The sequence below is a fragment of the Dacryopinax primogenitus genome (genome assembly GCF_000292625.1).
Source record: "Dacryopinax primogenitus strain DJM-731 SS1 chromosome Unknown DACRYscaffold_5, whole genome shotgun sequence".
Classification (NCBI taxonomy): Eukaryota; Fungi; Basidiomycota; class Dacrymycetes; order Dacrymycetales; family Dacrymycetaceae; genus Dacryopinax; species Dacryopinax primogenitus.
In genome coordinates, this window is record NW_024467202.1 from 534,001 (window position 1) to 561,735 (window position 27,735).

A 27,735-nucleotide genomic window follows, 5' to 3' on the forward strand; every position below is an offset into this window, starting at 1 on the left:
TCATAGGTCCAGAGCTCAACAACCACCGATTCTCTATCAGACAACAGTTCGATAAGGTCGCACAGAAGTGTGAACGACGCTGCTTGGCAGGGCATACCGCATGGAACCACAGGTTCCGACAACCTGATCACTTTCCGGTTTTTGTTTTCTCATTTCCTCACGGTGCCAGTTGTCCTGAGGTCATTGCCCTGCCAAGAATGGAGCTTGGGAGGTATCCTTAGCAACGGGAAGTAATAAGGAGCATACACTGAGCAACTGGTATGAGACTCTATTGAACGACATTCGCTGGATCTGAAAAAGCTGAGTGTGTGCATGGACAACTGAGTTCTTTCAGTGGAGCGCTGTGGGAGACTTTGGAACAATTGGATGCGAAGAATTACGATAAGACGGTGGAGACGACGGGGCCACTTCCTGCCGTTCGATAGAAGCCAATACGCGTCATCCGAACATACCGCGTTTCAGGACGGAGCAAGGCCATTCACGGATTGGTACTAAAATTGAACCAGACGAATTGGAAATGCACATATTGGGCTGTTTTGGGGTTCGTTGGATGCTGATGTTCGTGGAGCGATTGATAGGTCTCAGTTAATCGGATGCATGAGAGGTATATAGAACAGATTAGAACGTCTTATCGTAAAACCGTAGGAGAGGAGAGGATGTCCTGAAGAAAAGAAAGATGCAAGGTAGTCGGAGATTTACTGAGTTAAGCTTCGTCGCTTTCTTTTTCGGCCGCTTCTGTTGGTGGAGCTCTGCGCCGGAGAGTTGGATGATCTTCACCTGGCGACGATATCAACACAGGGTTATTGTCAGATGCACCCTGGTCCGGCGGAGTGGAGAGGGGCTCGCCCTCGTCGGCGCTTACGCTCGGCACGTATCCTTGCTCGGCACCCGGGATCGGGGTACCGTGTTGACCATCCGCCGGTGCACGTTTTTCCTCTACTTTGTTGTAGTAGAGTTGATCGTACTTATCTCTCGCCTTCTCTCTGAGCCTCGCCTTATGTTCGCGGCGGGCTTTGTCCTGTGTTCTGCGTTTTTCGATCCGATCTTGCCAGATAACGAACAAGATACCCTCCGAGGCGGCTACGACGAGACCAGCGAAAAGCGCCAGGAGAGCTCGCTGTTGATCGGAAATAGAAAAATATTCGTTATCAACGCTTTGTTCGCCCCCTGCGAAGGATCTGCTCACCCATTCCTCTCCCCAGCCAGCGGATCCAGCTGCATACCAGACCGCAAAGCCGACACCGCCGATGGAAAATAGACCATTGACGACAGCGGTTAGCGCACGTCGATCTTCCGCCCATTGTTTCGCCGTGTTTTGCCTCGATGTGTCAGCCGTCTCCGGCGGATCTGCCGTGGCCGACGAGATCGTCCGTACCCCGGCTAGGAGAGCGATCATTTCATAATCACGTGGATCAAGGTTGTTGGCCTCGAGCGCCGTTCTGCATCGGACTGACCGCACATGCTTGGACACTTGCGACAGAAGGCTGTTGGGTATTGTCGGCTTGGCCCCGGGTGCGGGTGCAGGGCTTAGGTTAAGACTGGGATCCGCCCCGGGTGGTGTGACATAGGGCCGGAGCTGTGTGGCGAGGTCATCCGTGAGGATCGGCGGTGGTGGGACCTCGAGCAGCGCCAGCAAGGTCTGGCGCAGGTGCTCGGGGAGGGAGACCAGTGTCGCCATCAGGTGCAGTAGGAATAGTAGGAAGCCGGAGTTGGAATTACAATTGGATGAAGATAGTTAACACCGAAATAAATTCATGTAGAAGAAAGAGGGTGATGATGACGTCCGGGGACGGTTCGTAAGTGGCGCACTTTAGCTCACACGGTGTGGGCGATGACGCATTCACCCGAGATGATAACAGCCCCTCGATGTCTGTCTCGATTTACCAGAAAATTTATGTCTCGCTCTTGTCGCTAAGGCCGGCCTTTTCGATAACCAGATGTGCTAAATGAAAACACCATTTTTGGTGACTCTCGCTTCCATATACAGATGTCAATCGGAATACATGAAAATATCATTGGAGCGGAGACAGCGAAGAAGTGAGCGCAAGCGTGGTACCTTGGTTTGATCGGCGTCCGTGAATATTAATAGAGGTCGTCGCCCTACACGTCATTACCATGTCAGGATGCGGTAATGGTTAAGTCTAAGTCCTGTTTTTGAATTCATTATGGTCTGCGGGTGGGTCTGAGAGTGGGCTGTGTGAGGCTGTTTAGGGGTGTCTGGGGTCTCGGATGATGTGGATGGTGGTATTCTTCCTCTAGTAGCCTGTCAGGCGTTGTGCGGGCGAGGATCATACAGGCCAACAACGTCCTTCTTCTCGCTCGTTCATCTTCCACGCTGTTCAGCATACGGCGTCCTACATAGGTCAAGAAGTGCTGAGCTGTGCGACTCTCCTCTCCTCTGCTTGTTACTCTCCTCTTTACTCGCTGCCTTATCCCTGGGTGCATTCGCATCGACCGTCGACCAATCAATTTGCTCCCGCCCAAGGAACGTTGAGACTACACGGCATCAAAAGCGGCAGGCCTTCTCGTCCATCCCGCCCATTCGAACGGTTGATCTACGTGAGACGGCGGTATGGCCCATCCACGCAATATGCCGCCTTTACCGAGGTCAGGCTCTCCCACTCCCATATTCGAACGCTACAAGTCCTCTCACAGCTTCCCTCACCATTCCCCTCTTCATCGCTCCGACAGACCGGCCCTCGACGACGACGACGCCTCTCAGCCGTTATATCCCTCATCTCCTATCGAAAACAGCCCCCCCTTTCCCTCTCCTCACCGCAATCCTTATCGTCGTCCCTCAATGCCCCCCTCTCCCTCAGCCGCTTCTGCAATTCAGGCGGGCAAACGTCATCCCCTGTCAAACCTCCTCACCCCGTCATCATCAACTCCAACCCTCGCATCAGAGGCAGAACCAGACGCCGACTCTGCCTACGACGCAAAGCGCAGCTCCAATCTACATGTAACACATCCTGCGAGCGCGTCAACACCGTACCTTGGCACACCTTCTGAAGATGAGAAACATGGCTTCCCCTCCCCTAATGTAGCAAACTCAAATTCAAACGGTGGTCTACTGGCATGGTTGGCCGAGGATGAGAAGAGGAGATCCGGTGAGGCGGCTGAAAATCGCAACCTGTCAAGCAGTTTGGGTGCTGCTAGCGGGGAGGAGGGTCGCAGAGTGGGGTACGTTGACGGGCTCAAGTTCCTTTGCGGCCTTGTCGCCATGAATGCTGCTTTCCTTGCCATCACCCAAGAGGAGCCTGGCGCTGTCGTCCGTTCAAGTCCTCTCTATGTTACAAGGTTAGTGTTTACCATCATGTATGCATACTGACGGCTGACTTGGACTGCTCTCCCTACAGATCGGCCAACATCGCTGTACAGGGCCTATTACTCCTCTCGGGTCGCTCTCTCCCTATCCCTCTACCTCACGCATCCCCTCTTCTGTCTCTCTCCCTCGTCTCACGCCCTATTCGCTTCGTCCCTCCCGTCATCGTTGTGCTCCTCCTTCAGTGGGGTATGTGCGGCGGTGGGCATACCGAGCTTATCACGAATGTCCTTGGCATTGATGGTCCACAATGGTGTGGTGTCACCAACGTTGCGGGCTTCTTCACCCTTCTCTGGGGCCTGTTCGGCACGTACAGCTACAATGTGGATCTCGCCCAGGCGTTCAGCGCCAATCTGTGGAGCGTTCCGTGGTTCTTCCAGAGTGCGTACCTCGATCATTGACACTGCTTTCCTGAATTGACGTATATGCAGGCTCCTACTTCACGTACCTTCTCCACATCGTGGTATCCGCGCTCCCATCGAACCGTTACTGGATCTATATTGTCCTGTTCTGCTTCACCTGGGGAACGTTCTCGTACTTCACGCCAGCGCTGCTCGGTTACGTCATCTACGACATGTCGACCATGTTCTTACCACGCATCCGCCGCATGCCCCTCGTCCAGCGTCTCCTGGTGCAGGCAACTCTCCTCGCCTTGATCATCATATTCGAGTTCATCACACCGACAAGGAACGCTATTGATATGGGGATGGCAGCGTGGAACGTACGTAATGTCACGCAGATCCAATTTGGCGACACCATGTTCGTTACGTTGGCGCTACTATGGGTCGAGATCACCCCGTGGGCCCAGATTGTGCTTGGTAACTTCCTTGTCCGTTACCTCTTCATTGTGAGCCTACTTAATTCTTTGAAACGTGCGTTTGCTGATGACACTATCAGTTGACGCCTGGTATGTACCTGTTGACGCCTGCGCTGTCGTACACGCTGGTACCTTCCGTCATGTCCCACTTTGCGCATCCCTTCACCAATGCTGGCGCATTGTTTGCTGCTTGGGCTGTGCTCCTCATCACCGTCATCCTCCTCTCCCTCGTGTTTTACTTCCTGGTCGTATATCCATCTGCCTACGCTTCTCGCTGGCTGTGCTCGTTCTTCGTGTCTTGGGGCCCGGATGCCGATCCTGACTCGTTTGCCGACACCACCGTACCCGCTGGCCCAACGGAGGGCAAACGCAGGATATACGTGGAGAAGCCATTCCGCAGTTTCTCGCTCGTCACATCCGCTTTCGGCACCCCAATTGGGTCCCCTGCACCGTCAGTCAGGCGTATGCGCATGGACGACGCCAGCGTTCGTGGATCACAAATCATCACCCCCCGCAGCCCTCGTATTGAGATGACCCCGCTTCACTCACCTGAAGGTGGTACTCCTCATGGCTCCTCCGAGCATTTGCCGTACAACAACGGTCGCAGTGCATACGGCCACAACCGATCAACTTCACAAGACAGCAACGGCAAGCGACCGGAAAGCTATTACCCTCCTGCGATGCCCAATAGCCCATCCGCGACGGTGCCTCCTCCCATGCACATGCCATCCCAAGCGCTTTCGCCGACATACCACATGCCGCCCCCACCGCCTCCAAAAGGCGCTGGGATGCCCCCAGGCCCTTACTACCGAGGTTGAGTGCAAGACTGTGCTTGGCTCAGGTTGTACATCGGCTTTTCATGACGGATATTTAACTTCTAGAGGGTGATGCGACTCGCTGACTTCTCCTTGCTCTTCTACCTCACGGACCTTCTATTCCTTTCCTTCTTGCAAATTGCAACGCCTTCAACGTTTCACCCGTGGTCATGCCCTGCTAGTCTGGAGCTGATCATTGACAAGTCCAGACCCGTAACACGCACACGGTCGGTTGCGCTTAGCCTTTTCTGCTGATATCATGTTTTCCCGCCTGCAATGCATTTTATCCTACAATCTTTCAGTGCTGACTATCGTTTCATTCCCTCCTTTTCCCAAAACTAGCTGATCTTGACCTCCCCACCCCGTCCATGCACTCTGTATCCTCACACATTTCTCCCTCCCTCACGCGCAACCACACCCATCTCGTGTAGATATGGGACAATGGACCTTGCAGTAGCCCTTCCTGATGCCTTTTATCATTTTTCCCTCAGACCTGAACTTTCTTTTCTTCATATCTCATCTGCCGTGGGTCTCCCACCAACGTAGTTAGCAGTATCAAATGATATGGGATGACACGATGATTTGCCAGTGTCAGAATAAGTCCTGCCAAGCGCCAACAAACCTTTAGCCAAGTACACCTTCTCACAGTAGTAAACAACACTAGTGCACATCAACATTCGTGTGTTGTTACTGGGCGTCGCGTGTCATGTGACCTTCATGAAACGGAGCCAGAATAGGCACGCCATGTATTTGGACGCGTCCGAAGTAACGTTCGCTCCTGTACGTCCGTAGTCACCGCGTCTGCCCCAACAGTCTTCGTAATCCCGACAGTACTTCGTTCGTTACTGCTTAGCTTACAGAAAGTTACTTGGCGCACATCGCTTAGACTTGTGGAAGAGATATTTCTGCTTGGTCATCACCGCTATACGTATCTACCCCGATGGTTCATCGCCCTTCACCCGTGGCGAACCAGGAGAACGTCCCGCCACCAAATATCATGCATCTCCAGTGAGTGTCATCTCCTATTTGGTACGTACTATGCTGAGCTGGTAACAACAGCGAGCGACCAGAACCGACGAGCCAGCCTGCGCCTAAGAAACGCAAGCTGGAGGGGACGCCAACGAATAACCAACTCGGGGGACATGTTCATCAGGAGAAGAGCAAGACTGTCAATGGGGATACGGGGTCGTTTACAGAAGTGCTGGAGAGGCTACAGACTCAGTCTGAGGAGATCGGTAGGTGTCTTGTAGCGACAAGTCTTAGCTGGCTGTTGAGCGTGACTGTTCAGATCCGTCTGGCTCGCAGCAGTGGGCTCGGCCGGAGTTGAAACCGCTTGATGAGAGGAGGGACACTATCATCTTCCAGCAGATTGATATAGAAGAGACGGCGGACGCGATCGACGGTAGCCCTTCTCTGCACCTCTTCGGTGTCACAGAGGTGTGTCCGTTTCCTGTCCACACTTTGACGAAGCTGTTGACAGCGACTTCAGCAAGGACACAGCGTCCTCATGCACGTCACTGGATTTCACCCGTACTTCTACATTGCCGTGCCTCGAGGATTTGTCGAACAAGATTGCGACACCTTCCGTCGCTACATTAATGAGCGGAACGATGAGGCTATATTCAGACTCGAAATTATAAAGAAGAAGAGTCTGTGGGGTTATCGGGGAGACGACCAAAATCCATTCCTGAAGATCGTGATCTCGAAACCCAGGCTCCTGCCTAAGATCCGTGGAATGTTCGACCGAGGCGAGATCGATTACAAGGGGTTGTTTACCGGGCCCGTTCCTACGTACGAGAGCAACATCTCGTATGAAATGAGGTTTATGATCGACTGCCGCGTGGTTGGAATGAACTGGATCGAGGTTCCAGCGGGAAAGTATCAGCTTCGGTCAGCCAGAGAACAGGTGTCAAAGTGCCAGATCGAATTCACCGTCCAGTATGCACAATCTCGCGCGCTCGTGTTTCCAACGATTGACTGTTTGCAGATGGAATCAGTTTATCTCGCACGCTCCTGAAGGCGAATGGCAGAAGACCGCTCCTCTCCGTGTACTCAGTTTCGATATCGAGTGCGCGGGTCGCAAGGGTATCTTTCCCGAGCCTCAAATCGACCCTGTCATCCAGATCGGCAACATGGTTACCCGCCAGGGCGAGAGCAGCCCCTTCATCCGTAATATTTTTACATTGAACACCTGTGCCAACATTGTGGGATCCCAAGTTCTTGAATTCGAGAAGGAAGCAGATTTGCTCTCGAAATGGAAGGACTTTGTCGAGGAAGTTGATCCGGACATGATTGTTGGCTACAACATCGCGAACTTCGACTTGCCGTACTTGCTGGATCGCGCCAGTGCCCTCAAATGCAACAAGTTTCCCTATCTAAGCCGGATAAAGAGTGAGCAGCATGTTATCATTCGATTGGATCTCGCTGAAATAGTATGCTCAGATCAAAAGACACAGATCAAGGAGGCCCACTTTTCATCAAAAGCTTATGGAACACGAGACTCCAAGGAAACCCCCATGGAGGGACGTCTGCAACTTGACATGCTTCAAGTCATGCAACGAGACTACAAGCTTCGGAGTTACACGCTCAATGCAGTTTGCGCTGAGTTCCTCGGTGAACAAAAGGAAGAAGTGCACCACTCTATCATCACAGAGCTACAGAACGGTACCGCAGAGTCAAGGCGTCGTCTTGCTGTCTACTGTCTGAAAGACTCGTATTTGCCACAGCGACTGATGGATAAGCTGATGTCCTTCGTCAACTATACGGAGATGGCTCGTGTGACCGGAGTCCCATTCAATTACCTTCTGCAAAGGGGTCAACAGATCAAGGTTATCTCGCAACTGTATCGGAAAGCTAATGATGACGGATATCTTGTTCCCGCGGTTAAATCTGAAGGCTCCGACGAGGTCCAGTACGAAGGTGCGACCGTCATCGAGCCCGAAAAGGGATATTATGATGTGCCCATTGCCACACTCGATTTCAGCTCACTATACCCTTCCATCATGATGGCCCATAATCTATGCTACACCACTTTGCTAACCAAAGAGACCATCGATCGGCTCAATCTGGTGGAAGGTGTCGACTATGTTAAGACTCCGAATCATGGTAAGCCGTATCATATACTTTGCCATCAACAGTATCTGACATACTTCAAGACTACTTTGTCACTCCCACCCGAAGAAAGGGACTTCTACCTACTGTTTTAGAAGACCTCATTACAGCACGAAAGCGCGCAAAAGCAGACTTGAAGAAGGAAACCGATCCATTCAAGCGGGCTGTTCTTGACGGTCGGCAACTGGCTCTGAAGATCAGTGCCAACTCGGTGTACGGTTTCACGGGCGCCACCATCGGCAAGCTGCCGTGTCTAGCAATTTCCTCCAGTGTGACCGCGTATGGGCGTGATATGATCGAGCAAACGAAACAAGAGGTCGAGAAAGAATACTGCATTGCCAGCGGAAAGGAATGGGATGCCAAAGTTATCTACGGTGATACCGACTCCGTGATGGTCCGCTTCGGCTGTCCAGATTTGAAGACCGCGATGGCTCTTGGTCAGTTTGCTTCTTCCACAGGGTTGCATTTTCTCATGCATCTGTCTCAGGCGCTGAGGCCGCTGAGATCATCACCGCGAAGTTTGTGAGACCAATCAAGCTCGAGTTCGAGAAGGTCTATTTCCCATATCTTCTCATCAGCAAGAAGCGTTATGCTGGGCTCTACTGGACGAAGGCAGAGAAATGGGATAAGATGGACAGCAAGGGTATCGAGGTCTGTCTTGTGCTCAAAGCTCATTCAGTCCTTGACGTTTTCCCAGACCGTTCGACGGGACAATTGCCGACTAGTGCAGACTGTCATAGAGACGTGCCTGCATAAGATGCTTATTGAACGAGATGTGGACGGTGCTATCGAGTATGTCTTCCTATATGCTAGGATGCATTCCCCAACTCACCTGACCACAGATATACAAAGCAAACTATTTCAGATCTATTGCAAAATAAGATAGACATGTCCCAACTTGTGATCACCAAAGCGCTAACCAAAGAAGGCAAGTGCATGGCTGCAGGTCCCTTTCAGTGACCTTATCTCGAGTACCAGATTATGCCGCTAAACAAGCGCATTCGGAGCTGGTCAAGCGGATGAAGCAGCGCGACGTTGGCTCGGCCCCTGCCTTGGGCGACCGTGTGGCGTATGTCATCATCAAAGGCACGAAAGACGCTGCAGCATACGAAAAGTCGGAGGATCCATTGTACGTCTTGGAGAACAATGTCCCCATCGATACCAGATACTATCTCGATAATCAACTGTCGAACCCGTTGATGCGGATCTTCGAACCCATTCTTGGAGAGAAGGCCAAGTCACTCCGTGAGTCATCCGGTCTTCTGCTCGATTATTTGCTGAGATACCTCAAGTTGCTGGTGAACACACGCGTTCTATCCAGATCGCTACACCAACCGTTGGGGGATTAATGAAGTTTGCCGTCCGCACAGTGACGTGCTTAGGGTGTAAAACACCTATGCGAGCCAACAATAGCAAGAATCCAAGTATGGTTCACATACAAGTATCTCAACAGTCACTCATCTAGGTTACAGATGGCGCGGTTTGCAACAATTGTCGGTCAAGGCTGCCTGAGCTTTATCAGAAGCAAGTTAGTATCTGTCCGCTGCGATCCAGCCTCGCACTAATAGAGACTGGTAGGCATCCACGACATCTGGCCTTCAAGTACACTTTGCCCGCCTTTGGACACAATGTCAGAGGTGTCAAGGTTCTTTGCACCAAGACGTGTTGTGTGCTAGCAAGGATTGTCCTATTTTCTATATGCGGAAGAAAGCGCAGAAGGACGTGACAGAGGCAGTTGAGATGATGGAACGATTCAATGTTAGCTGGTAACGGACATATATCTCCTCATTGCGATACCCTGTGAACCTGTAATACTAAGAAAATTAGAATTGATTCTTTCTTTATCTGCATAGGTCATACACGTGAATACCGCCCGTAGAAGTCCTTGAAGTGAAATGAAACCGAAAGATAGCTAGTTCCGCTCCTGAGCGGAAAAAAAGTATGCGGAGGTGCGTAGAATACAGTGCTCAAAAGGTGCACTACAGAGAGATAGTAATACATGGATATGGTCAGGTCATGCGATCGAAGAAGATGCAGTCACAGCGGTCTTGGCGCTCTTGATGCTCTTGACGCTCTTCAACGTTTCACGCCAGAGAGTCTTCTGGTTCCCCTTCCGACGCTGCTGTCGTAGCGCTGCACGCTGCGCGCGTTCCATGGAAGCGTTATATACTGGCGGGGGCGTTCGCTGGGTAATGTCCAGCGGCATACCAGTGATGGGGCAATGCGGAGTCGGAGGAGGCATAGTATAACGTGCCAATGCTTCCCGCTCGGCGGCTCTTGTAGGGATGGGTATGGGTGGTGGTATGGGTGGTACTTTGATTTGTTGAGCGAGATGTGATGATCCAAGGGGATTCGTCGATCCTGGGGTCGTTGGTGTCCATGGGGATGAAACCATCAATATTGGGGCTTTGGATGGGCTAGCAAACGAAGCGCGAAGTTCTGCAGCCATCGAATCTGGTACCGAGTACCCAGGGAGTGCGGCTAATAAATGCGGATAAGAAACGGGTCCTGGGGCAATACAGGCGAACTCACGAGACTTCATGTCAAGTACTGACAGAGCAACTTTCTGTGCCTCGGCATCCACCGCCCAGGGACTTGATGAATACATAGGAGGCTTCATGACAGACTCTCGGACAGATAATAGGGTTATTGGCATGTCTTCTAAGTAGTAGGGCTGGGCTGTAGAAGCTTGACGTTTATGTTTGACCTCTCGGCGCCATCGTCCGAGCACATAAACAATAAGACCGATGAGTGCAATTCCAAAGAAGCCGGCAGCCGTTAGCAGACCAGCGAATGCAGCTTGCGAGACGTTGTCAGGCAATGTCGAGCTGCTCGTCATGACGAAGCGCGACGACAACGACAAAGGCGAAGACAACGACAAAGGCCAGAGAAGCGGTAGAGGTTGATCAAGTAGACAAACCGCTTGACAGAACCACCAGCTCATCTACTTATGTGAAACGTGCAAGCAGGGCATCGTTTCAGCACTTAAGATTCTGTCGAGGGCGTTGCATTGTGTCAAGTCTCGATTGAGGGACGATACATTTTCCATATCAGCACACCATCGACGGTGAGATTGGTCCTTGACGACTAGAAATCCGCAAATCATTGCCGATCTCGACCAGTCATATGGCCCACATCAGACAGTGCAGGAGTAGAATGCGCGATGGGAAACTGTGCCGTGATTGATGTGGGTACAGGCCCGCTGGAGACACGGGACGCATCTCTGACAGTTTCAGCCACTAAAGCGATGCATCGACATCTTCTCGACAACTCACACCAGACGTGTATGCGCTCCGTCCACTTCGCTCGGGGAGGTTACCTATAGCAACCGATAATAATAATTGACGTCGGAGGTCTAGAGGTCAGCGACGGAGGGCGGAAGTTTGGGCGAGGAGCCGTCTCAAAGACAGGAGCACTGCCTCGCTATTTCCCCACTTTGCGGCGGCGACTTGTCTACAGCAACAGCGACGATATTCGAATATAACTCGTGTGATCCAAGGAGTATGTCTGGGCGTCATTGGCGCGTCCCGATTCACTGAAGACGCGCCCTCCTTGTGAAGCACTTGGAGACACGATTAGACGACCAATTATCATCGGATCAATGCCAGCAGGCTGGTGCATCGTCTATTCGAACTCTAACTCCTCATGGTCCATTTCACCGACAATATTGGACCCGATTGTGCGGACGTCTGCTCCGGCATCATCAGCCACGTTCTCCGGGACTAACATGGTGTGTTTCAGCCTCTGTTCTCCTTTTCCCGAGAACGTTCATGTTGATCACCCATCTTGATCACCGCTGCGAAACCCCATTAATCTTCACTGCGTGCACCGAGTTCCGGCGGCGGATGAACGCGCTTTCTGACGGCCCTGGGGTCTTCGGGCTCTTGTGGCGCATTTCATCTACGCCGAGGAGGCGAGTGAAATCAACGTGGGGCGAGGAAGCGTGAAACATCAAACCTCCTGTTCTTATTTCACGATTCATCTGAAAATAAGGAACGACCCCAATATTTAGAGATAAGCCGAATGGCTGTCTTTTCTGACCATGCGCTGTGTCACTGTGCTACCCCATTCGGGGAAATACCAAACGGTCACGTGAACAAACCCGCGCAGTCATGATCAATGCCGAACGCGTCCGTCCAGTCTCGAACCCCCTTCAAATATCAAACGTCCTCATGATGCCCACGGTGGAACAAGTTGAGCAAGTGGTTAAATCCATCATATTCCGAGCGAAACGCGATGATCGACTCGGGTACGTCCGGTTTCTCTACTCGTGCGGTCGTGCGTGCGCGAGCGTCCGTCCGAGATGGGATCGGGCTGATCAGAGAAACAGGGAGACGTCGATCAAGTCCGTCCGCCGGCAGGTGGAGAAAGAGCTGCACATGGAGGAAGGGGAATGTGATCGCTGGAAAGGGGAGATCAAGTTGGCTGTCAATTGGGCCCTGGTATGTTTGTCTGCGGTCCCAGTGGGTGTACATGGCTGGGTCGCTGATAGGGGATAGGACAATGACGAGCCTGAGCCTGGGGAGGAACCGGCTGGGGAGCCTAGCACATCGGGGACGAAGGGGATGAAACGGAAGAGTGAGGGGGGAGAGAAGCCTGCTAAGAAATCGAGGCCGAGCGAGGATAAGGATGATGGGGTGAGGCAACCGGTGAAGGCTGGATCGAGTAGCGAGCATTTGGAGGGAGATGAGGAGTCCGGAGAGCAGTTGCTGTCCCCTCAAGTACGTTCTTATGGTCTCTACCCTAACGGCAGCAGCTTACATGAACAGAAACCCTCATCTAAGTTGACAGAAGACAAGGAAGGCGAGGGGAAAGAGCCCTCAGCCAAAAAAGTCGATGATGTGCGCTGACGTCGTCTACCCTCCCCACCGCACCCGTCTGACGAGCCCTAAGCAGAGCGAGACCGACATGAGCAGCGTCTACGACTCCCCTCCCGCCCACAAGCGCTCTAAAGCTGAAAAGACCGCCAAACCCAGCGGGGAAAGGCGGCGGCGGCGGAAGGAAGCTCCTCCCCCCTCCGGGTCGGCAGAGGAAGATCTCGCGCGGCTCAAAGTGTGCTCTGCTCTTCCCCCCCCGCGTGTGAGCTAAACAAAGACAGAAATTCGTAACTGCGTGCGGAGTGAGAAAACAGTGGAATCGCGAGCTTGCTGGGTTGTCCCCCAGCGAGCAGGTTAGGCATGTCAAGCGGCTCCTTAGCGAGCTGGGGATGACAGGCCGGTTATCGCTAGACAAGGCGAAGAAGATCAGGGAGAAGAGAGAGCTGGCGCAGGAGATCGGTGGGTCCTTCTGCTTGGGTTTGTGTGGGTTGAACGTGGGCTGATGCTGCCCAGAGGATGTGGTGGAGTTCGAGAAGGCTCGGGGGATGTCGGCGAGGAGGACCAGAGGGGCTGTAGCGAAGCAGAAAGTGGAAAGCGCGAGTGAAGCCGAGAAGAAGAAGAAGGAGGAGGCGGAGGATGTCGTTGAGCGAAAAGTGGGTCTACAGCATTCGGATGGGAGCGTGCTGATGGCTGACGGGGAGCAGAAGAAGGAACAAGACCTGTTGGCGTTTATTGGTGATCAGAGTGAGGAGGACTGAGCGCTGAGCACTAAGCTGGGCACTCGGCGTTCGATGACTGGCAGGTGAAGGCACCTGCTCCTGCATAAAATATGTTGTACACTAGTACATGTACCGACCTGGGCCAAATAATAATACTCCCCAAGCGCGCTGCGCCCTCCACCCAAGCACAAAAACGTACACCCGGGCCCTCACCCGCTAAGGGAAAAACCTCACTCCACCCCCATCAGCACCCTCGATAACCTGGGCCTTGCCCGTCTTCTGCAACAGGGCGATCGCTCGTCTCAGGAGGGGCTCTGGCATGCCCGAGAGGTCGGAAGGTACTTGGGGGTTGGAGATCTCGAACAGGGTTAGGATGGTGTTCGTTTGTCCTGTGGTGACTGCCTAATTCGAATTGTTAACACGAGCCGTATTGCAGATATTTTTGTAGAAGCACAGACGGGGGAGACGTACCCAGTCATGTAATATTCCTGCCCACTCGGGAATTGTCCGCCAACAGAGGATGACACTCGAGCTCTGTTTTGGAGGGTCGGGGAGCGCGCGTTCCTCTTCTATAAGCTGTTCCAGAAGTATCTGGAGCATCTTACGACCAATCGTTCCTTTGTGCCCTGAGTCAGCACCTGACGCTCTATCGAGCGAACAAGGGAGGATAAAACGGGTCAAGGTGACTCACTCGGAGGCTTCAACCGCGGGTTATGTAACACCTCACCCCACACGCCTCCAGAAGCAGCATCGTCCACATCGCCGACTTTGAGTTCCCATATCCGGGCAAAACGTGCATAAGTGAGGATAAGCGTCGTCCAGTGCTCGCGTTGGGTGGAGAATGTGCGTGGGTTGGGTTGATATCTGCGGCAGTGTGAGTGACGCTTTGGGGGAAAGGGAGGGAATGGAGGCGTACGTGAAGAATGCAGGCCAGGAATGGATTGATGGGAGTAGGAATCCTGATTGTACTTTCACGGGAGCGAGTTCGAGGCCCATTAAGCTGCAGCAAGGGGATACACGAGTAAGTAAAGTGCGGTTGATCCCTCATCGTAGTCATGAGTCAGGGCCTTTTCGGTGTATCTTCGGTTCCGAGTGTACGTGATGTGAATGTGGCGTTAATGTATCGGGAGGTGAATCTGAATCCGTGAGGGTTAACAGCGGGGATTAACAGTGAAAGGTGAACGACAGACACGCAAGTAGAGCGGCGAACGTCTCTTCATCGTCGACATAACACTCTTCAACGATGTCCTCACCGTCTCATCCATCTCATTCACCAACCACCACCAACGCTTTACACGACACTCCAGCTCAGATATACGCTACTCACCATCATCACGCAGCTTTCCCTTTGGCAACTCCACCACTACAACCACGTTCACCCACAGTAGCATCCGTTCTAAGGTCATACGACACTGCAGGTCCTCTCGCAGCTGCTATTCCACCCCCTCCGACAACACCAACCATCGCACAACCTATGGAGAGGGAGAGAACACAAGAGAGAGGACCGACGTTGGCAAGCATCTTACCCGCTTTCACTGCGTCAAGAACACTCCCACCCCCATTCCCCGTGCACACTTCTCCTTCCCGCTCGGTCGTCACTCCTCCTCCTTATGCGGCGACGAGGGAACCATTAAGCGCGCACACTATCAGCCCTAAGATGGATATCAACAACCTGCTGCAGAAGAGGGACTACGCTTTCTCCGCTCCTGGAATGACACCGGTACTTGGCAGCCCCGAGCGACCCGCACCAGATGTCGACCGCGAAAGAGAAAGAGAAAGGGAACGGGAACGGGAGAGGGAGAGAGAACGATACAGACCGACAACCAACTCCTCCCCCTTCACAGGTGCGGGGGGAACGTCAATCCTCTCCCCTGTCATCGACCAGCGGTACTCGCCACTCCCCGCACGGGAGGCGACGTATGGCGTAAGCCCAGTACTGAGAGATCAGGTCGGGTCCGGTGGTATCCCTCAGGCGGAGACGAAGCCTGTCGTGCATGGGATCTCACCCACAGAACGCGAGCGCGAAGCCAGTGAGAGGGAGGCACGGGAACGCGAGCGTGAGCGACTCCCCCCACCACCGCCACGCGAGCCCAGCCGCCCATGGCAAGATCCCCGCCCGCCCTCTTCCCGCGATCCGGGGACGATCATAATCCCTTCTCACACTCACACGCCCACTCCGTCCGTGGTAGCGCACTCCCTTCCTCCCCCGGCCGACCTCCCTCGACCCTCCCCGCGCGCGCCCTACGCCGGGGTGTACCACTCCCTCTCCCACCCTCCCCCCCGCTCCTTCCGCCACCTACCGGCAACGTTCGACCTGCTCGTGCCCTGCCCCCCTGCCCTCCCCTCCGCGGAAAATCGGTACATCTTCGGCACCCGGTTCTACACGTGCGACAGCGACCCCGTCCTCTGCGCGCTGCATGCCCGACTCGTCTTGCTCGAAGACTTCCAGCGTGCGGCGCGTGGTGAACTACGTGATTCTGCGGGCAAGAGACGGACGGTTCTTAGGCTGAGAGTGAGGGCTTGGGAGCCTAAGACCGTGTATAGACCGAGTTTGGGAGGTGCGGGGATACACAGCTTGGGCTGGGGGAACGACCATGATGGGTTGAGTTACGAGTATCTTGAAGCTACTTGGCAGGTCGGGGTGCGTCTCCTTCCCTCTATCCTCCGTTCTGCGCACTATGACTGACGTGGTGGTTGTTGAACAGCTCCAAGGCCTCCCCTCTCGCATCAGGGCAAAACTCGAGTCCCGCCCAAGGATACTGCAGCACAGCGCGCTCTTCCCCCACCTGCGGGGCACGCGTGATCCCACCCAGCTGAGAAAACGGATTTGGGACTGGGACGCCCTTGCCTCTGAGCCAAAGCATGGGCAGAAACAGAGTTTGTTCGGTATGATACGTGCTGTCGAGCGGGGCAAGGGGGTGCGATGGGAAGAGTGGGCTGCGAGCGGGCAGGAGGGGTGGGATCGGGGTTTGGGAGTGCAGGTCAGGTTCGGATGGGAGGATTCTAGGCGCTGGTACGGAGTTCACTTTTTTGGGCAATGGGGGCTAATAGGGATTAGGGAGGAATATGTGCCTTTCAAACTGGAACAACTTGTTAACCAAGCGGTGGATGCTACGTATGCCCTGCGCAGGGCTTCGGCTTCCGAGGTGCTTCATCCTGCCTTTCTCGCTGTCGGGGGGTTGACATCTTATCTAGCCGAAAACGGATAAGGCAGCAACAACAGCTATAGCGGGAGAGAGACGGGAGAAGCATGACGACGGGGAGGGGAGGACGAAGGATGCCGAAGCTGAGGGGATGGATGGGGTAGTGGAGCAGAAGCAGGAGCACCGTGTTGCCCCGGATGGGAGGGCCGAGAAGTCTGAACCGGCGAAGACTGACGGCCTACCCCGGCCTGGGCCTGCTCCTTCTACGCCGGCGGAAAGTCTTCCCCTCGCCCCGACCGCCGATGTAGTCAAAGTCGAAATGGAAGTAGACGGCCCCCCGGCTCTCGCCCCTTCGGGCTTTGCAATCTCTTGGACAGACACAGAGCCCACGCTTAGGACACACGATATCGTTCTCTACTCGCACCCTTCCTCCGCATCTGGCACCGTCGCACCCCCGCAAGCTGGAAAGCAAGAATGGCTCTTGCATCTGTGTCATGCGCATGCGCATTCTCATCCTTCCTCGCTCGCTCCGCGTCCTGCGATCATAGATGGGAGCGGGAAGCTGCTAGCTCCCCGGGCAGAGGGGGACCAGATCCTCCTCTTGGAGGAAGGAGTCGTTGCTGATCTCCCTCGGGGCGTGTCGGCGCAGAACGGGAACACGAGCCCGCTGCAACCTGTAGTTCTGGATGTGAGAGGGTGGCGCTGGATCAGGCGGGAAGAGACGGCTGCGCTCGTCCGATCTGCTGAGGACTCTGCTCTCACCTCGATCCCCTTGTCCTTCCAAGCAGACACCGAGCCGCAGTTCGAGTGCGACGGCGCGTGGTGTGCCTCCCCCTCCTTGCAGAGATTTGGCCGTACGGCGGTCGACTACCGGCTTGGGAGGATATATGTTGACGGGAGGTTCGTACGCTCTGTTGTGGGGGACGAACTGGTTGAGCGGGTTGAAGATGCGTTACATGGGCCTACAGAGGGGCGGACGAGGAGTGCCAAGCAGCGGGAAGAGCGGGAGCGGGCAGAGAGGGAGCAGCAGGGAGAGGCGGAGCGTCAGGAGCTGGGACTGGAAGGGAGTGGGAATGGGAATGGGAAGGGGGTTGGGGTTGGGGTTGAAACCCTCTTGCCTGAACAGGTTCAGGAGGTGATAAGTGTCGTGGATGAGCTGAGGGAGGGGAAGCGGAAGCGGAAGAGGGAGGAGGAGGGGTCGACGGGCGCGAGTGAGGAGGTTGGACCTAGCCCTAGTCCGGCTAAGAAACGGAAGGGGGGTTCGAAGTCTAAGAAAGCTACTGCTAAGGATAGGAGGAGGGACAAGGACAAGGACAAGGGCAAGGAGGACAAGGACAAGGAGAGCGAGGGCAAGGACGTCACTGTTATGCCTGCCGAAGCTACTCCTGCGCCGAAGAAGAAAAGCCATAAGGCGCCGCTCATCTTCTACTCTGAACGAACGACGCGCAGCAGTTCGAGGATGAACAACTCCCCTGATGCGGCGACCGGCGCGGACAAGAAGCGAAAGCGGGACGAGGAAGAGCAAGAGCTCGACGCGGTCGGGGAGGAAACGGCCCCATCTTCGAAGAAGCAGAAGAAGGGCGATGCGTCACCCGCTGAACCTGGTCCTCCTCAAGTCGAAGCACCCTCTCCGTCCCTCGCCGTCGACAATAGTGTGGACGAGGCTGATTCTGGCAAGAGACGGAAACGGGTCGAAGAGGCCGATCTTGCCTTGCTGGAAACGGCTCCCGCTGACGAGAGACCTGTGGCGCCCCTCTCGAGCAGACAGAAAAAGACGTCGCCTGCCGTCTTGGACGAGATTGCAGCGTCTCACTCAACAGCGACTTCCGAACTGGCCCCTGTCGCTGCTGCCGCCGGCTTGCCTGGGACTGAGGTATCCAAATTGACGGCATAGGGTGTTACTGTGCATGCCTGTTGCCTGTGAATGATGTGCTCGCAAGAGCTGTTCTGCCGGATTTCTTCTCCTTTTTTTCTCTGACACGGATACACTGCTGTTTTCCTTTTTTGTTTCCATTCGGGTTACAAGTTCTTGATGCTGTAAACGTTGCCAAGTGGCTTCCCAGCCCCTTGGCGGCTGTCACACTATCCGGATGTATCTATATCGTGGCCCACTGTAGATCAGTCGCAATCCAAGTCTATCTGGTGCTTAAATGGTGGAGTTGGTGCTTCTCCACCCTGGGTTGAACATGTGAGCTTTAAGCATCCTTGATCAGAGGCTTTCAGGTTCAGCGTCAGGGTGAGGTGACTCTGCCGTTCGGCACATTACGTCTTGGACTATCGGGCAGCGAGGTTGATATACCGACGGTCCGTGCAGGAGCGCCGCCGCGCCGGCTCACAATTCTTAGCGAACCCAAACCCGAATCTTTCCGGGATTGCGCGTAAGGCGATTGATGTGCCACACCCAGAAAGCGACGTTTTGTCAGAGGGATATGCGAGATTCAAGATCGGCTTATTGTTACCCCGAATGGGGCAGGTTGGTACTCCGCGTCAAGAGGACCCTCTTTCCCCCATTCGGGGCTTCATCCTCGCGAACACTTAGACGTACAATCTCTCATTCTGGCCGATCTTCCAATGAGTCTGTTGGGGGCTGCACTGGACTGGGCGCAAGCCAATCAACCCTATGGACTATGAGATTCCCACAGGCTAGGCTCCCATCGCTACCAAAGTCTATAAAAACCCGCGAAAGAGCTCACCTTGGAACCCCCCTCCCCCCAGTTCACTGGCATCCTTATCGTCTCATTGAACAAGTTTCAGGAATTCAAGCAAGGGATCGGTGAACATGGCGCCATTCCCTACCATAGCGAAGGTCGAGTCCTTCGTGCCCTCGAGCAAAGGATCGGGGGGCGACTATCACAGGCAAGGCAAAGGCCACTGGATTGTTGACACGTACATTTCCAATCCCATGTCCCAGTATGAGGAATACCGGGCGTCGCGGACGTCCTGGTGAGTTTTAGAAAATATTGTGGTGACAATCACTGCTCATGTTAAGTATAGGGGCATCGGTGTTCTGGGCTCCTTGTTTGTCAAAGTCACGGCCAGTGATGGCACGGAAGGCATTGCAACAGGCTTCGGTGGCCCTCCCTCCTGTTGGCTGATCGAAAACCACTTCAAGCAGTTCGTCGTAGGAAAAGACCCGCGAGACCTCAACCTTATGTGGGACCAAATGTTCAAGGTGCGCCTCTCGTTCTGGAGCAATATCTGGAGCGGCACCTGATCCACCGTAGGCAAGCATGTTTTACGGCAGGAAGGGTATTACACTGGCCACGATCTCCGTCGTTGACCTCGCCATCTGGGATCTCTTGGGAAAACTTAGGGGCGAGCCGGTGTACAAGATGATAGGAGGCCGAACAAAGGAGAAGATTCCCTTCTGTAAGCCTATCTGAAGCGATCAACACGTGTCAACCCCCTCTTATCTCTCTACCAGATTGCACCGGCCCTCTTCCCAACGAGACGAAGCGCATGGGCTTCTGGGGCGCCAAAGTTCCTTTGCCGTATTCCCCCTCAGAGGGACCGGAGGGGTTGCGGAAGAACGTGGAATTCCTGAGGAAACACCGTGAATCCGTTGGACCTGACTTCCCGCTCATGGTCGACTGTTGGGTGCGTGCTGTGGCACTTCTTATTATCTCGGAGATTCTGATGTCGTACACAGATGTCGCTCAATATTACATACGCAGTGGAAATCGCGCAGAAGTGCATCGACGAGAAGATCGATATCTACTGGTGGGAGGAAGTCTTGCACCCCGACGACTTTGACGGGCACAAGCTGCTCAAGGAACGCATGCCCACGGTACGCTGGACAACGGGCGAGCACGAGTACTCCCGCTATGGACACCGCAAGCTTATTGAAGGTCGGTCCATCGATATCATCCAACCTGACGTGATGTGGATCGGAGGCTTGACGGAGCTACTCAAGGTCAGCGCCATGGCTAGCGCGTACGACATACCTGTTGTTCCGCACGGGTCAGGCCCATATAGTTATCACTTCATCATGTCCCAGGCACACTCGCCATTCTGCGAGTACATCGCAAACTCGCCAGACGGGAAGTCCATTCACCCGTGCTTCGGTGATCTGTTTTTAAACGAGCCTCTGCCTATCGGAGGCATTCTCGATGTCAGCGACGCACCAGGTTTCGGCCTCGAGCTGAATCCCCAGGCTGTCCTGATTCCAGCCGCGCATCTCCTCACTCCTGCTCCAGAGAAGCCTCTCAGCGTACCTACTACTAACGGCACGCCGAATGCTGCGCATCGGGCGTGATTCTTCATTGTGGTTCCGGACTTTCTTGGGCGTAGAATGCGTTTTAGCAGGCTTATGACAGCTTGCCAGGATATATACGAAGTATGATATACCGTTATGAAACAACACGGCGCGCTGAGCGTACTCGTCTTCCAAAACGAGCACTGCAGTGATCATATGATTGAAATGCAGCGGTACAATCTGTATTCGTCATGGGGTGTCATATGGTAAGGCATAGACACGTCCTATGAGCATACATGAAAAAACGGCAGAAACAGGGGAAGCGATCATTTCTGCGCAAAGGTCAGCATCAAGGAGAGGCGAATGATCCAAATTCGACTTACGAGGATGATGCCATCGAACCTCTGCTTGAACCACGACATGGTATCCTCCCTCTTCACCTTATGCTGGAAACCAACACGAGCCTTCTTCTGCTTCCTCCTCGTCACACGTTGTCCAGGACGGCCCATCACGACGTAAAAGTCCATCCCAAAGATACCGATACCGGGGTCGTAGCGAGCACCGAGATCGATGTGCTCTTGGATACCGAAGCCAAAGTTCCCTGTCTCGGAAAAGTTGCGCCGGCGCAGTTCGTACTCCTTCACCTTCAGCCCACGCTCGAGAATCTCCTCTGCCTTGGGTCCTCGGATGGTGACATGCACGGCAATCTTTTCGTTACGACGGATCCCAAATGTCCGGACGGTGTACCGGGCTTTGGACGTTACGGGCGTCTGGCCGGTAAGCTGCTCCAGCACCTTGGAGGCACGGGTAAGACGATCACCGGACTCGCCAACCGAGATGTCTGAAAAGGAATTAGACAAACATGCATACAAAACCAGAAAAAGACGCACTGATGACGAGCTTGTCTATCCGCAGCTCCTTCATGGGGTTGGTGGGGGCTTTCGACTCTTCGGCCTGAGCAAACTTGTTAGAACAATATCCTCGGCAGTGGAGAGTGCGCTCGAAGTGTAAGACAATGGTATAATACCACTGACCACTACATTTCTTCCAGCAGTACTCACCATTTTGATTGTTGTCGGTGTCGGCTGGTCGGACGGTGTGCGCGTTAGGGTATGTTAATGGGATAGCAATTAGCATCCGGGATACACGAGGGTGCAACTGTACAGTTCTACATCTTGTGGCTGATTTACTTCCGCGATGGGTATTCTCCATTGATGATGTAGAAATGGCAACATTGGATGATAAACGAAATATTAAATACATCAATAAAAGAAGTGCAAATCCACTGTGAGCCAAGATAAAACGGAAAAAAAATCAAGCTGCTGGCGTCGCATTGGGATCTCTAAACACCTGCAGGTCTGATAATTCTGCCACCTTACGCTCGCCGTTCTCATCCAATTCACCAGCCACAAGCTTCAGGCCCTGCTCGTTGGCGAGATGAAGGATGCAAATGAAGCAGAAGCTTGTACTTATCTCCTCGAGCTTGTCTCTGGGATAGCTCTTCTTCAGGTCTTGCACAACTGCCCCAAATTGTCGACCCTCGTCCGGGTGGGTGGGCACAACATCTATCTTCTACCACAGAATTAGCCTTTCCTGTTTATCTGCGAAAAGGAATGGGGTACCTCTTTGTCCTCGGGGCCATGATCAACCATGATGTCAAGGCCTTTCCAGATATTCTCCTTGAGTTTTCGAACATCGACCCGCTTCGCTTTCTTAGAGTAGTTGACAAACTCTGGCCGGACCCGTTTTAGCTGTTCTTGGGTAGCAGCGAGCAAATCACCCTCTTCATCCATTGTTTGAACGGGGCCGGGGAAACCGTCATCCGCGAAAACTCCATCGTCGTCGAAATCGTCCATGAAGAATTGGGTACCGAATGGTATTTGCTCTCCGTCGCCTGCTACTGAAATATTAGCTTCATTTGCCAGCATCAAACTCTCTAGGCTTACTTTGATCGATCTCAAGCCCACCAGCCTGGTCAGCAGCCGCTTGTGCCCAGAATCGTTCATCAACTTCTCCGTCTTCATCTGGACTCTTTATAAGGGTATGCAAAACGTGCGCTGGGAAGAACACTGACCTTTTATAACCTGTCCGTGCCGTCGCATTCGTAATGCAAACTTTGGCTTCATGAAGAGTCGTAAGAGCTGTGCACTGCTGAAGTGCATGTCATCAGGCAGCAGATGTTCATCACGTTTCGGTGGTGCAGCCGCTTTTGATCTTGAGCTACGCTTTCTCTTATTGGGCGCCCGGGTTCCGGCTAGCGTTATTGCCGTCCGGCCGGAAGGAGCAAACAATTGCTTCGTGGAAGGAGCTGGGGCAGTGAAGTCAATCTCGAATGCTTTCTTCTCGGCCTTAACAGCCTTGGTTCCTGATGTTGAGGAGTCCGGTGTAACTGCAAGAGGTTAGATGAATGACAAGGCAATGTAAATTGGCAGACCTTTCCGGATAACCTTGCGCATCTTCCAATGTTCGGGCCCTGCCCAGTTCTTGAGCAGGGTTTGGTCAAAGTAGTCCAGTGCGCCTTCAGTCTCTCCAAGCGCCATAACCAGTGCTCTCTCGTTTGGCGGGTGCCGAGGGTCAAACGTTTCGACGCCGCCAAAGGTGACCCTTGAGCCTCCTGCAGGGCCAGCCGACTGTCTATCTTCTGCCGCATCGTCGCCGCCGACGTTATCGTCGTCTCCTCCCCATCCACCACCCCCACCCCATCCATTGGCATCATCGTCGACGGCTTGGTCACCAGTGAAGAAGTCTTCTCCCCCACCGCCGTTGGCACCATCGTCGGAGAAGGCATCGCACGCGTCAGGAGTGGGCGTCTGGGCATCGATACGATCGATATTGAGAAAAGCGAGATCCAAGTTGGTCTGATCGGCAGAGAACTTGAAATCCTTCAACGTCGAGCAGATAACTCTGTCTTCCAGAACAGCCATACTGGGGAAGTACTTAATACGGAGCGACGAGAGATCGACTTCTGCGCCTTTCATCTCGGAGAGATCTTCCTCGATATCTTCTTCTTCGAGTTTGCAATCTCCAGCGTCGAAGACAATTCGGAGCGACCCATCAACGCCAAGATGATTCATGAGCAGACCCATGGCACCTCCTTCATCGAAGTCCGCACTAGTCTTCTTGAACAGCGGATCTACCGTGAACTCCAAATCGAACTTCTTCACCTGTAAATGAGCATATGACTTGGCGAGAGTCGTTTCGGTCCTATGTGTCCGCCGTTTTGCTTTGGCGACAGCACCCTCCTCGCCGTCCTCCGCAGCATCCTCATTCCCCTCTTCATCCTGCTGAGCCGCATTGCGACCGTCATCAGCAAGTCCGCTCAACAGCTTTCCAGTTTCGGTGGCAACACTGTCCACGCGGCTTGTCCAAATCTTCACGCATCCGTCGAGTGTGCAGGAGGCTTTCTGGAAATTGATGCTGTTGTCCAGCTCGTTGCGGAGAAGGGACATGTCATGGAAGTAGTCAATGAGAGCGAAATGCCAGGAGTTTGTTGCGTTGATTTTCTGAGAACGCTGTCAGCATCCATGTATCAAACAGAGTGTACTTCAATACATACGTTGTCGGTTGCCATTTTCATCCACTCCTCAAAATTACTGCTCAAGATCTGCAAACTGGGTGGTGGTGCCTGTGCGGCAACGGCCGAAATCTGATGTCCACCATTGACCATAGCTAAAGCTGCGACCCTCGTGCTTTTGTTAACGGTCGTATTGGCGGTGGTATTAGCGACCATGCTCGCATTTGATCCCAGAACGCTCTTGTCCGAGTTCGTCCTCTCTGCCTTGGGCAGGTGTTCCTCCACATTCCGCACTGATGCTGAGCGCTTCAAGCTCTGCCTTCGTGCTCTCCTCTCGGCAGCATCATCGTTCAAGTCCACCTCGGCTAGCGGAGTTCGTGGTGAAGCGTGTATGTCGCTCACACGGCGCTTGCCCTTAGCCTTGCCCTCATCCTTGAGCTTCCCCACTCTCCCCTGATGCTTCGGAGGCGGCGGGGAAGCCTCCCATTCCTCTCCAGAGTCGGAGTCAACCACCATAGAGATCGGTTTGGCTTTCGCTGCGCGCTTTGAACGTATTGGACTGCTGCTCATCGTTGCTGGTGTAGGGGCTTTTGGAGTCGGACGCGTCCCCAGACGTGCAGACGCGTCCAACTATGTCGGATGCAAATAGGTATCACGTGATCCAGAATATTTAAGCGCTCGTCGTAGATGACACCATTCTCCTTGAGTTGCACATTTAGTGGTATAATTGTCTATCAGTACAAGCCCAGTCGTTTTAGGAACACATTCAGATACCACCCCGTCAATCCCCAGATCTCGAGCCCCTTGCCCCCCGGTCTCCCGCTCCCACCTAGCTCATCCTGCCCTGCCAGCGTCTTCCAATGCAGCCCCAGTCCTTCGACTTTATCGCTCACGTCGATAGCCCAGTAAGGTGTATATCCCCGGAAGTCGTGGACGCGTAGTCGGTGGGGGTCGAACATCTCTCGGAAGGTGAGGTGGAAGATGTGCGATACCTCGGGTGGGTTCGGTCTGAGAGAAGAGAGGGCGATGGAAGGGAGTGCTTCGTTCGGTCGCAGCTCGGGACGCTCCAGCGTGGGGTAGATGAATCCCTATCATCATAGATTCATCCATACAGGTAGCAGAAACAATTTTGAATTGTGCGTACAACAAAAGGATGCACCCGGAGTTTCCAGAGACTGAGTTCCGCCGGTCCAAAAGTGCCCAGGACCTCGATCTGACCCGGTCCTACCCCAATCTCCTCGTCCGTCTCCCTTATAGCGGTCGCAAGGAACGTGTCGTCCTCCTCGTCTGTCCTGCCTCCAGGAAAGCTAGAACTCATGTGAGCTAGCGAACATAGGTCCCGGTCGTTGCTCGTACCTGACCTCTCCTGCATGACTCCTCAGCTTGCCACGTACCTCGAAGAGAATGCCAGGGTTCCCATTGACGTTACACAGCGGCACCAGCACAGCCGCGTTCTGCGCAACAGGGCTGGAACTGAACGGAGGCTCATGCTTCATCAGCGACTGCCGACGCAGGGTATGCCTTATGATGGCTAAGAATGTCAAGCTGAGTGGCTCGTCGATGGGAAACCCCGCCCCGTCGGGGGTTGGCATCCCCGGCAGGCGGGACGTAGCCAGAGAACGGGCGGTGTTGAACGGGAGTCTTTGGGAGAGGCATCGCGGTGAGATCATGGTATTCACCTTACCATCTCCTCGAACCACGGGCAAGGAGAATTGGGTACAAGAGTGAGTGACAAAACGATCGGGGGCGATCGACACCTACTGTGTGGCTGTGAAGAGGACATGATAACCGGTTTGTCACATGAGGATGGATAATAAATTAATGCACTAAGGGTTGAACGATCCCGTCGGACAATGAGGGCATTGATTGTATTCGAAAACAGTTAGTGAGAAGGGCAGGTGTACAGTAGTTCTGCTTTGGACCGTCTTCCGCGAATCCGAGTTTCCCCGCTGGGCGTTAAGAAAGCCAGGTTGTTGGCAACATGGCCAACATCCGCCATCCGAAGCCCACCAAGGTCCGCAGCACTCATGCCAAGAACGGGTGATCACCCTCTAGGAATGTACATTACCCCAACCTCAAATAAACAATGTCGAAGATATACGCTAAAACGGGGTCGTCTCGTCATAGTCCGTGCTCCTCCCCACCAGACCGTCCAAAGTCGCGTCATCTCTGGTAAAATCGATACATCCATACATCATGTCTTTCTGTTCAATCTACTCCCCGTCAGCACCCAGCGGTCAACAACGGATCATTGGTCCTTCTCGGCGGCAAGGACGATCTGCTCCTGTATTCGCATGTCTTCAGGGGTCATGAACGCTTGTACCATCCTCGTAAAGCTGCTTGCTCCCTTAGCGACGATGGCCGGGGTGAGTTTCTCCAGGTACGGCATAGATACGCTTTCCCAGGCATGATATCTGATGCTCTAATCAGATGTATGCGCATAAAGAAAACCGGTGCGACGCACGCAAGCTGCCTGCTCTCGTAGAAGTCCCATCCTCCGCCCTTTGGCCCAGGGGCCGAAGGCTCATGCACTAATCTGACGTCGTCTTTGTTCCAAAGCGGGTAGAACATGGCGCGGGAATTCAGGACTGTCACTTCTTGCGGATATGTGAGCGCCAATTCCTGCATCAGCATCCGCATTAGTGGCAGATTCGAGACCGATCAATTAGACGCACCCAGGGCATCGCAACGCTGTGTTCCGCCCACTCATGCCCGGTCTCGTTGAACGTGCTGTACGTCGAGAACCATCGCTGGAGGAAGGGCGCTTCCGGGCGGGAAACGATAATCGCGTTACACAGTCCCCCTGGTTCCCACTCCCACTGTTTTGCATACGGGTCTGCCTCCATCGCTAGCACCGTGCTCTGGGTGAAGATACCCGCGCGTTCGAAAGATCGTAGGACGAAGGCATCCTGATCCAGGTACACCCCTCCGAGCTGGAGCATGACCTGCATCCGGACCACGTCGGCCTTGTGGGCGTACAGTCTCACTGGTCGGCCGTACACCTCCTCAGGCGGCTCGACGGGTGATAGGGTGACATAGGGCTCGATGAGGTTCCACCATGGTCCGTGCGGAGGGGAGCCTGGTCGGTGGTGCACGAGGAGGAGCTTCGGTCGGAGGTTGAGGATCGCCGACCTGATCGCGAGGTATTGGAAGTACTGGAGAGGCTTGGAGGGGCCGTCTCCCATTGCCAGTACATAATGTACGATGGGGGGTACGACATTGGGATAGTATGGCTCGGGGATGACTGTCCCCAGTGGGAGGGAGAGCTCGAGCTTTGGGAGG

The 27,735-nt window shown here is 54.0% G+C and overlaps 12 protein-coding genes across 12 annotated transcripts; 5 read left to right on the plus strand and 7 right to left on the minus strand.

The window, feature by feature from the left end:
• Positions 1 to 806: 806 nt before the first annotated feature.
• Positions 807 to 1,703, minus strand: DACRYDRAFT_93924 (uncharacterized protein; the record flags this gene model as incomplete). The annotated part of the gene is made up of 3 exons (XM_040777184.1): positions 1,187 to 1,703; positions 966 to 1,117; positions 807 to 936 (listed from the first exon to the last, which is right to left on the minus strand). Exons 1-3 carry the CDS (start codon positions 1,676 to 1,678, stop codon positions 807 to 809), a joined length of 774 nt encoding a protein of 257 aa, XP_040630510.1. The 5' UTR covers positions 1,679 to 1,703.
• Positions 1,704 to 2,800: 1,097 nt separating this feature from the next.
• Positions 2,801 to 5,350, plus strand: DACRYDRAFT_99215 (uncharacterized protein; the record flags this gene model as incomplete). Its single annotated transcript, XM_040777577.1, has 4 exons — positions 2,801 to 3,297; positions 3,357 to 3,703; positions 3,754 to 4,169; positions 4,220 to 5,350. The coding sequence occupies 4 exons, from the start codon at positions 2,801 to 2,803 to the stop codon at positions 4,955 to 4,957; spliced, it is 1,998 nt and encodes a 665-aa protein (XP_040630511.1). The 3' UTR covers positions 4,958 to 5,350.
• A 544-nt stretch (positions 5,351 to 5,894) lies between these two features.
• DACRYDRAFT_93925 (uncharacterized protein) lies at positions 5,895 to 9,835 on the plus strand (the record flags this gene model as incomplete). Its single annotated transcript, XM_040777185.1, has 14 exons — positions 5,895 to 5,962; positions 6,014 to 6,189; positions 6,243 to 6,391; positions 6,444 to 6,892; positions 6,942 to 7,345; positions 7,397 to 8,059; positions 8,110 to 8,502; positions 8,553 to 8,716; positions 8,763 to 8,857; positions 8,908 to 8,993; positions 9,044 to 9,310; positions 9,358 to 9,489; positions 9,538 to 9,593; positions 9,644 to 9,835. 14 exons carry the CDS (start codon positions 5,895 to 5,897, stop codon positions 9,833 to 9,835), a joined length of 3,294 nt encoding a protein of 1,097 aa, XP_040630512.1.
• A 244-nt stretch (positions 9,836 to 10,079) lies between these two features.
• Positions 10,080 to 10,904, minus strand: DACRYDRAFT_14697 (uncharacterized protein; the record flags this gene model as incomplete). Its single annotated transcript, XM_040771050.1, has 2 exons — positions 10,080 to 10,546; positions 10,598 to 10,904. 2 exons carry the CDS (start codon positions 10,902 to 10,904, stop codon positions 10,080 to 10,082), a joined length of 774 nt encoding a protein of 257 aa, XP_040630513.1.
• A 1,336-nt stretch (positions 10,905 to 12,240) lies between these two features.
• On the plus strand, positions 12,241 to 13,640 carry DACRYDRAFT_105783 (uncharacterized protein; the record flags this gene model as incomplete). The annotated part of the gene is made up of 7 exons (XM_040768139.1): positions 12,241 to 12,347; positions 12,396 to 12,507; positions 12,565 to 12,786; positions 12,835 to 12,906; positions 12,962 to 13,117; positions 13,164 to 13,341; positions 13,396 to 13,640. 7 exons carry the CDS (start codon positions 12,241 to 12,243, stop codon positions 13,638 to 13,640), a joined length of 1,092 nt encoding a protein of 363 aa, XP_040630514.1.
• Positions 13,641 to 13,786: 146 nt separating this feature from the next.
• DACRYDRAFT_77286 (ESCRT-II complex vps25 subunit) lies at positions 13,787 to 14,597 on the minus strand (the record flags this gene model as incomplete). The annotated part of the gene is made up of 4 exons (XM_040776260.1): positions 13,787 to 14,003; positions 14,073 to 14,218; positions 14,293 to 14,465; positions 14,518 to 14,597. The coding sequence occupies 4 exons, from the start codon at positions 14,595 to 14,597 to the stop codon at positions 13,818 to 13,820; spliced, it is 585 nt and encodes a 194-aa protein (XP_040630515.1). The 3' UTR covers positions 13,787 to 13,817.
• Positions 14,598 to 17,528: 2,931 nt separating this feature from the next.
• Positions 17,529 to 18,692, plus strand: DACRYDRAFT_21149 (uncharacterized protein). The gene has a single exon (XM_040772258.1). The coding sequence runs from the start codon at positions 18,111 to 18,113 to the stop codon at positions 18,636 to 18,638; it is 528 nt and encodes a 175-aa protein (XP_040630516.1). The 5' UTR covers positions 17,529 to 18,110; the 3' UTR covers positions 18,639 to 18,692.
• Positions 18,693 to 19,523: 831 nt separating this feature from the next.
• Positions 19,524 to 20,999, plus strand: DACRYDRAFT_49710 (mandelate racemase/muconate lactonizing enzyme family protein; the record flags this gene model as incomplete). Its single annotated transcript, XM_040774930.1, has 5 exons — positions 19,524 to 19,687; positions 19,739 to 19,916; positions 19,969 to 20,113; positions 20,169 to 20,341; positions 20,394 to 20,999. 5 exons carry the CDS (start codon positions 19,524 to 19,526, stop codon positions 20,997 to 20,999), a joined length of 1,266 nt encoding a protein of 421 aa, XP_040630517.1.
• A 39-nt stretch (positions 21,000 to 21,038) lies between these two features.
• DACRYDRAFT_21150 (60S ribosomal protein L11) lies at positions 21,039 to 22,042 on the minus strand. The gene is made up of 4 exons (XM_040772259.1): positions 22,001 to 22,042; positions 21,830 to 21,893; positions 21,323 to 21,780; positions 21,039 to 21,271 (listed from the first exon to the last, which is right to left on the minus strand). The coding sequence occupies exons 1-4, from the start codon at positions 22,001 to 22,003 to the stop codon at positions 21,266 to 21,268; spliced, it is 531 nt and encodes a 176-aa protein (XP_040630518.1). The 5' UTR covers positions 22,004 to 22,042; the 3' UTR covers positions 21,039 to 21,265.
• Positions 22,043 to 22,253: 211 nt separating this feature from the next.
• On the minus strand, positions 22,254 to 24,969 carry DACRYDRAFT_49474 (barren; the record flags this gene model as incomplete). The annotated part of the gene is made up of 8 exons (XM_040774903.1): positions 22,254 to 22,508; positions 22,562 to 22,720; positions 22,772 to 22,833; positions 22,886 to 22,963; positions 23,008 to 23,328; positions 23,374 to 24,442; positions 24,496 to 24,585; positions 24,691 to 24,969. 8 exons carry the CDS (start codon positions 24,967 to 24,969, stop codon positions 22,254 to 22,256), a joined length of 2,313 nt encoding a protein of 770 aa, XP_040630519.1.
• A 203-nt stretch (positions 24,970 to 25,172) lies between these two features.
• Positions 25,173 to 26,144, minus strand: DACRYDRAFT_21151 (uncharacterized protein). The gene is made up of 3 exons (XM_040772260.1): positions 25,810 to 26,144; positions 25,598 to 25,760; positions 25,173 to 25,541 (listed from the first exon to the last, which is right to left on the minus strand). Exons 1-3 carry the CDS (start codon positions 26,121 to 26,123, stop codon positions 25,188 to 25,190), a joined length of 831 nt encoding a protein of 276 aa, XP_040630520.1. The 5' UTR covers positions 26,124 to 26,144; the 3' UTR covers positions 25,173 to 25,187.
• A 557-nt stretch (positions 26,145 to 26,701) lies between these two features.
• Positions 26,702 to 27,530, minus strand: DACRYDRAFT_21152 (uncharacterized protein; the record flags this gene model as incomplete). The annotated part of the gene is made up of 3 exons (XM_040772261.1): positions 26,702 to 26,867; positions 26,918 to 27,075; positions 27,129 to 27,530. Coding segments are annotated over 3 exons (726 nt in total), but the record flags the coding sequence as incomplete, so codon positions are not given.
• Between the last annotated feature and the right edge of the window lie 205 nt (positions 27,531 to 27,735).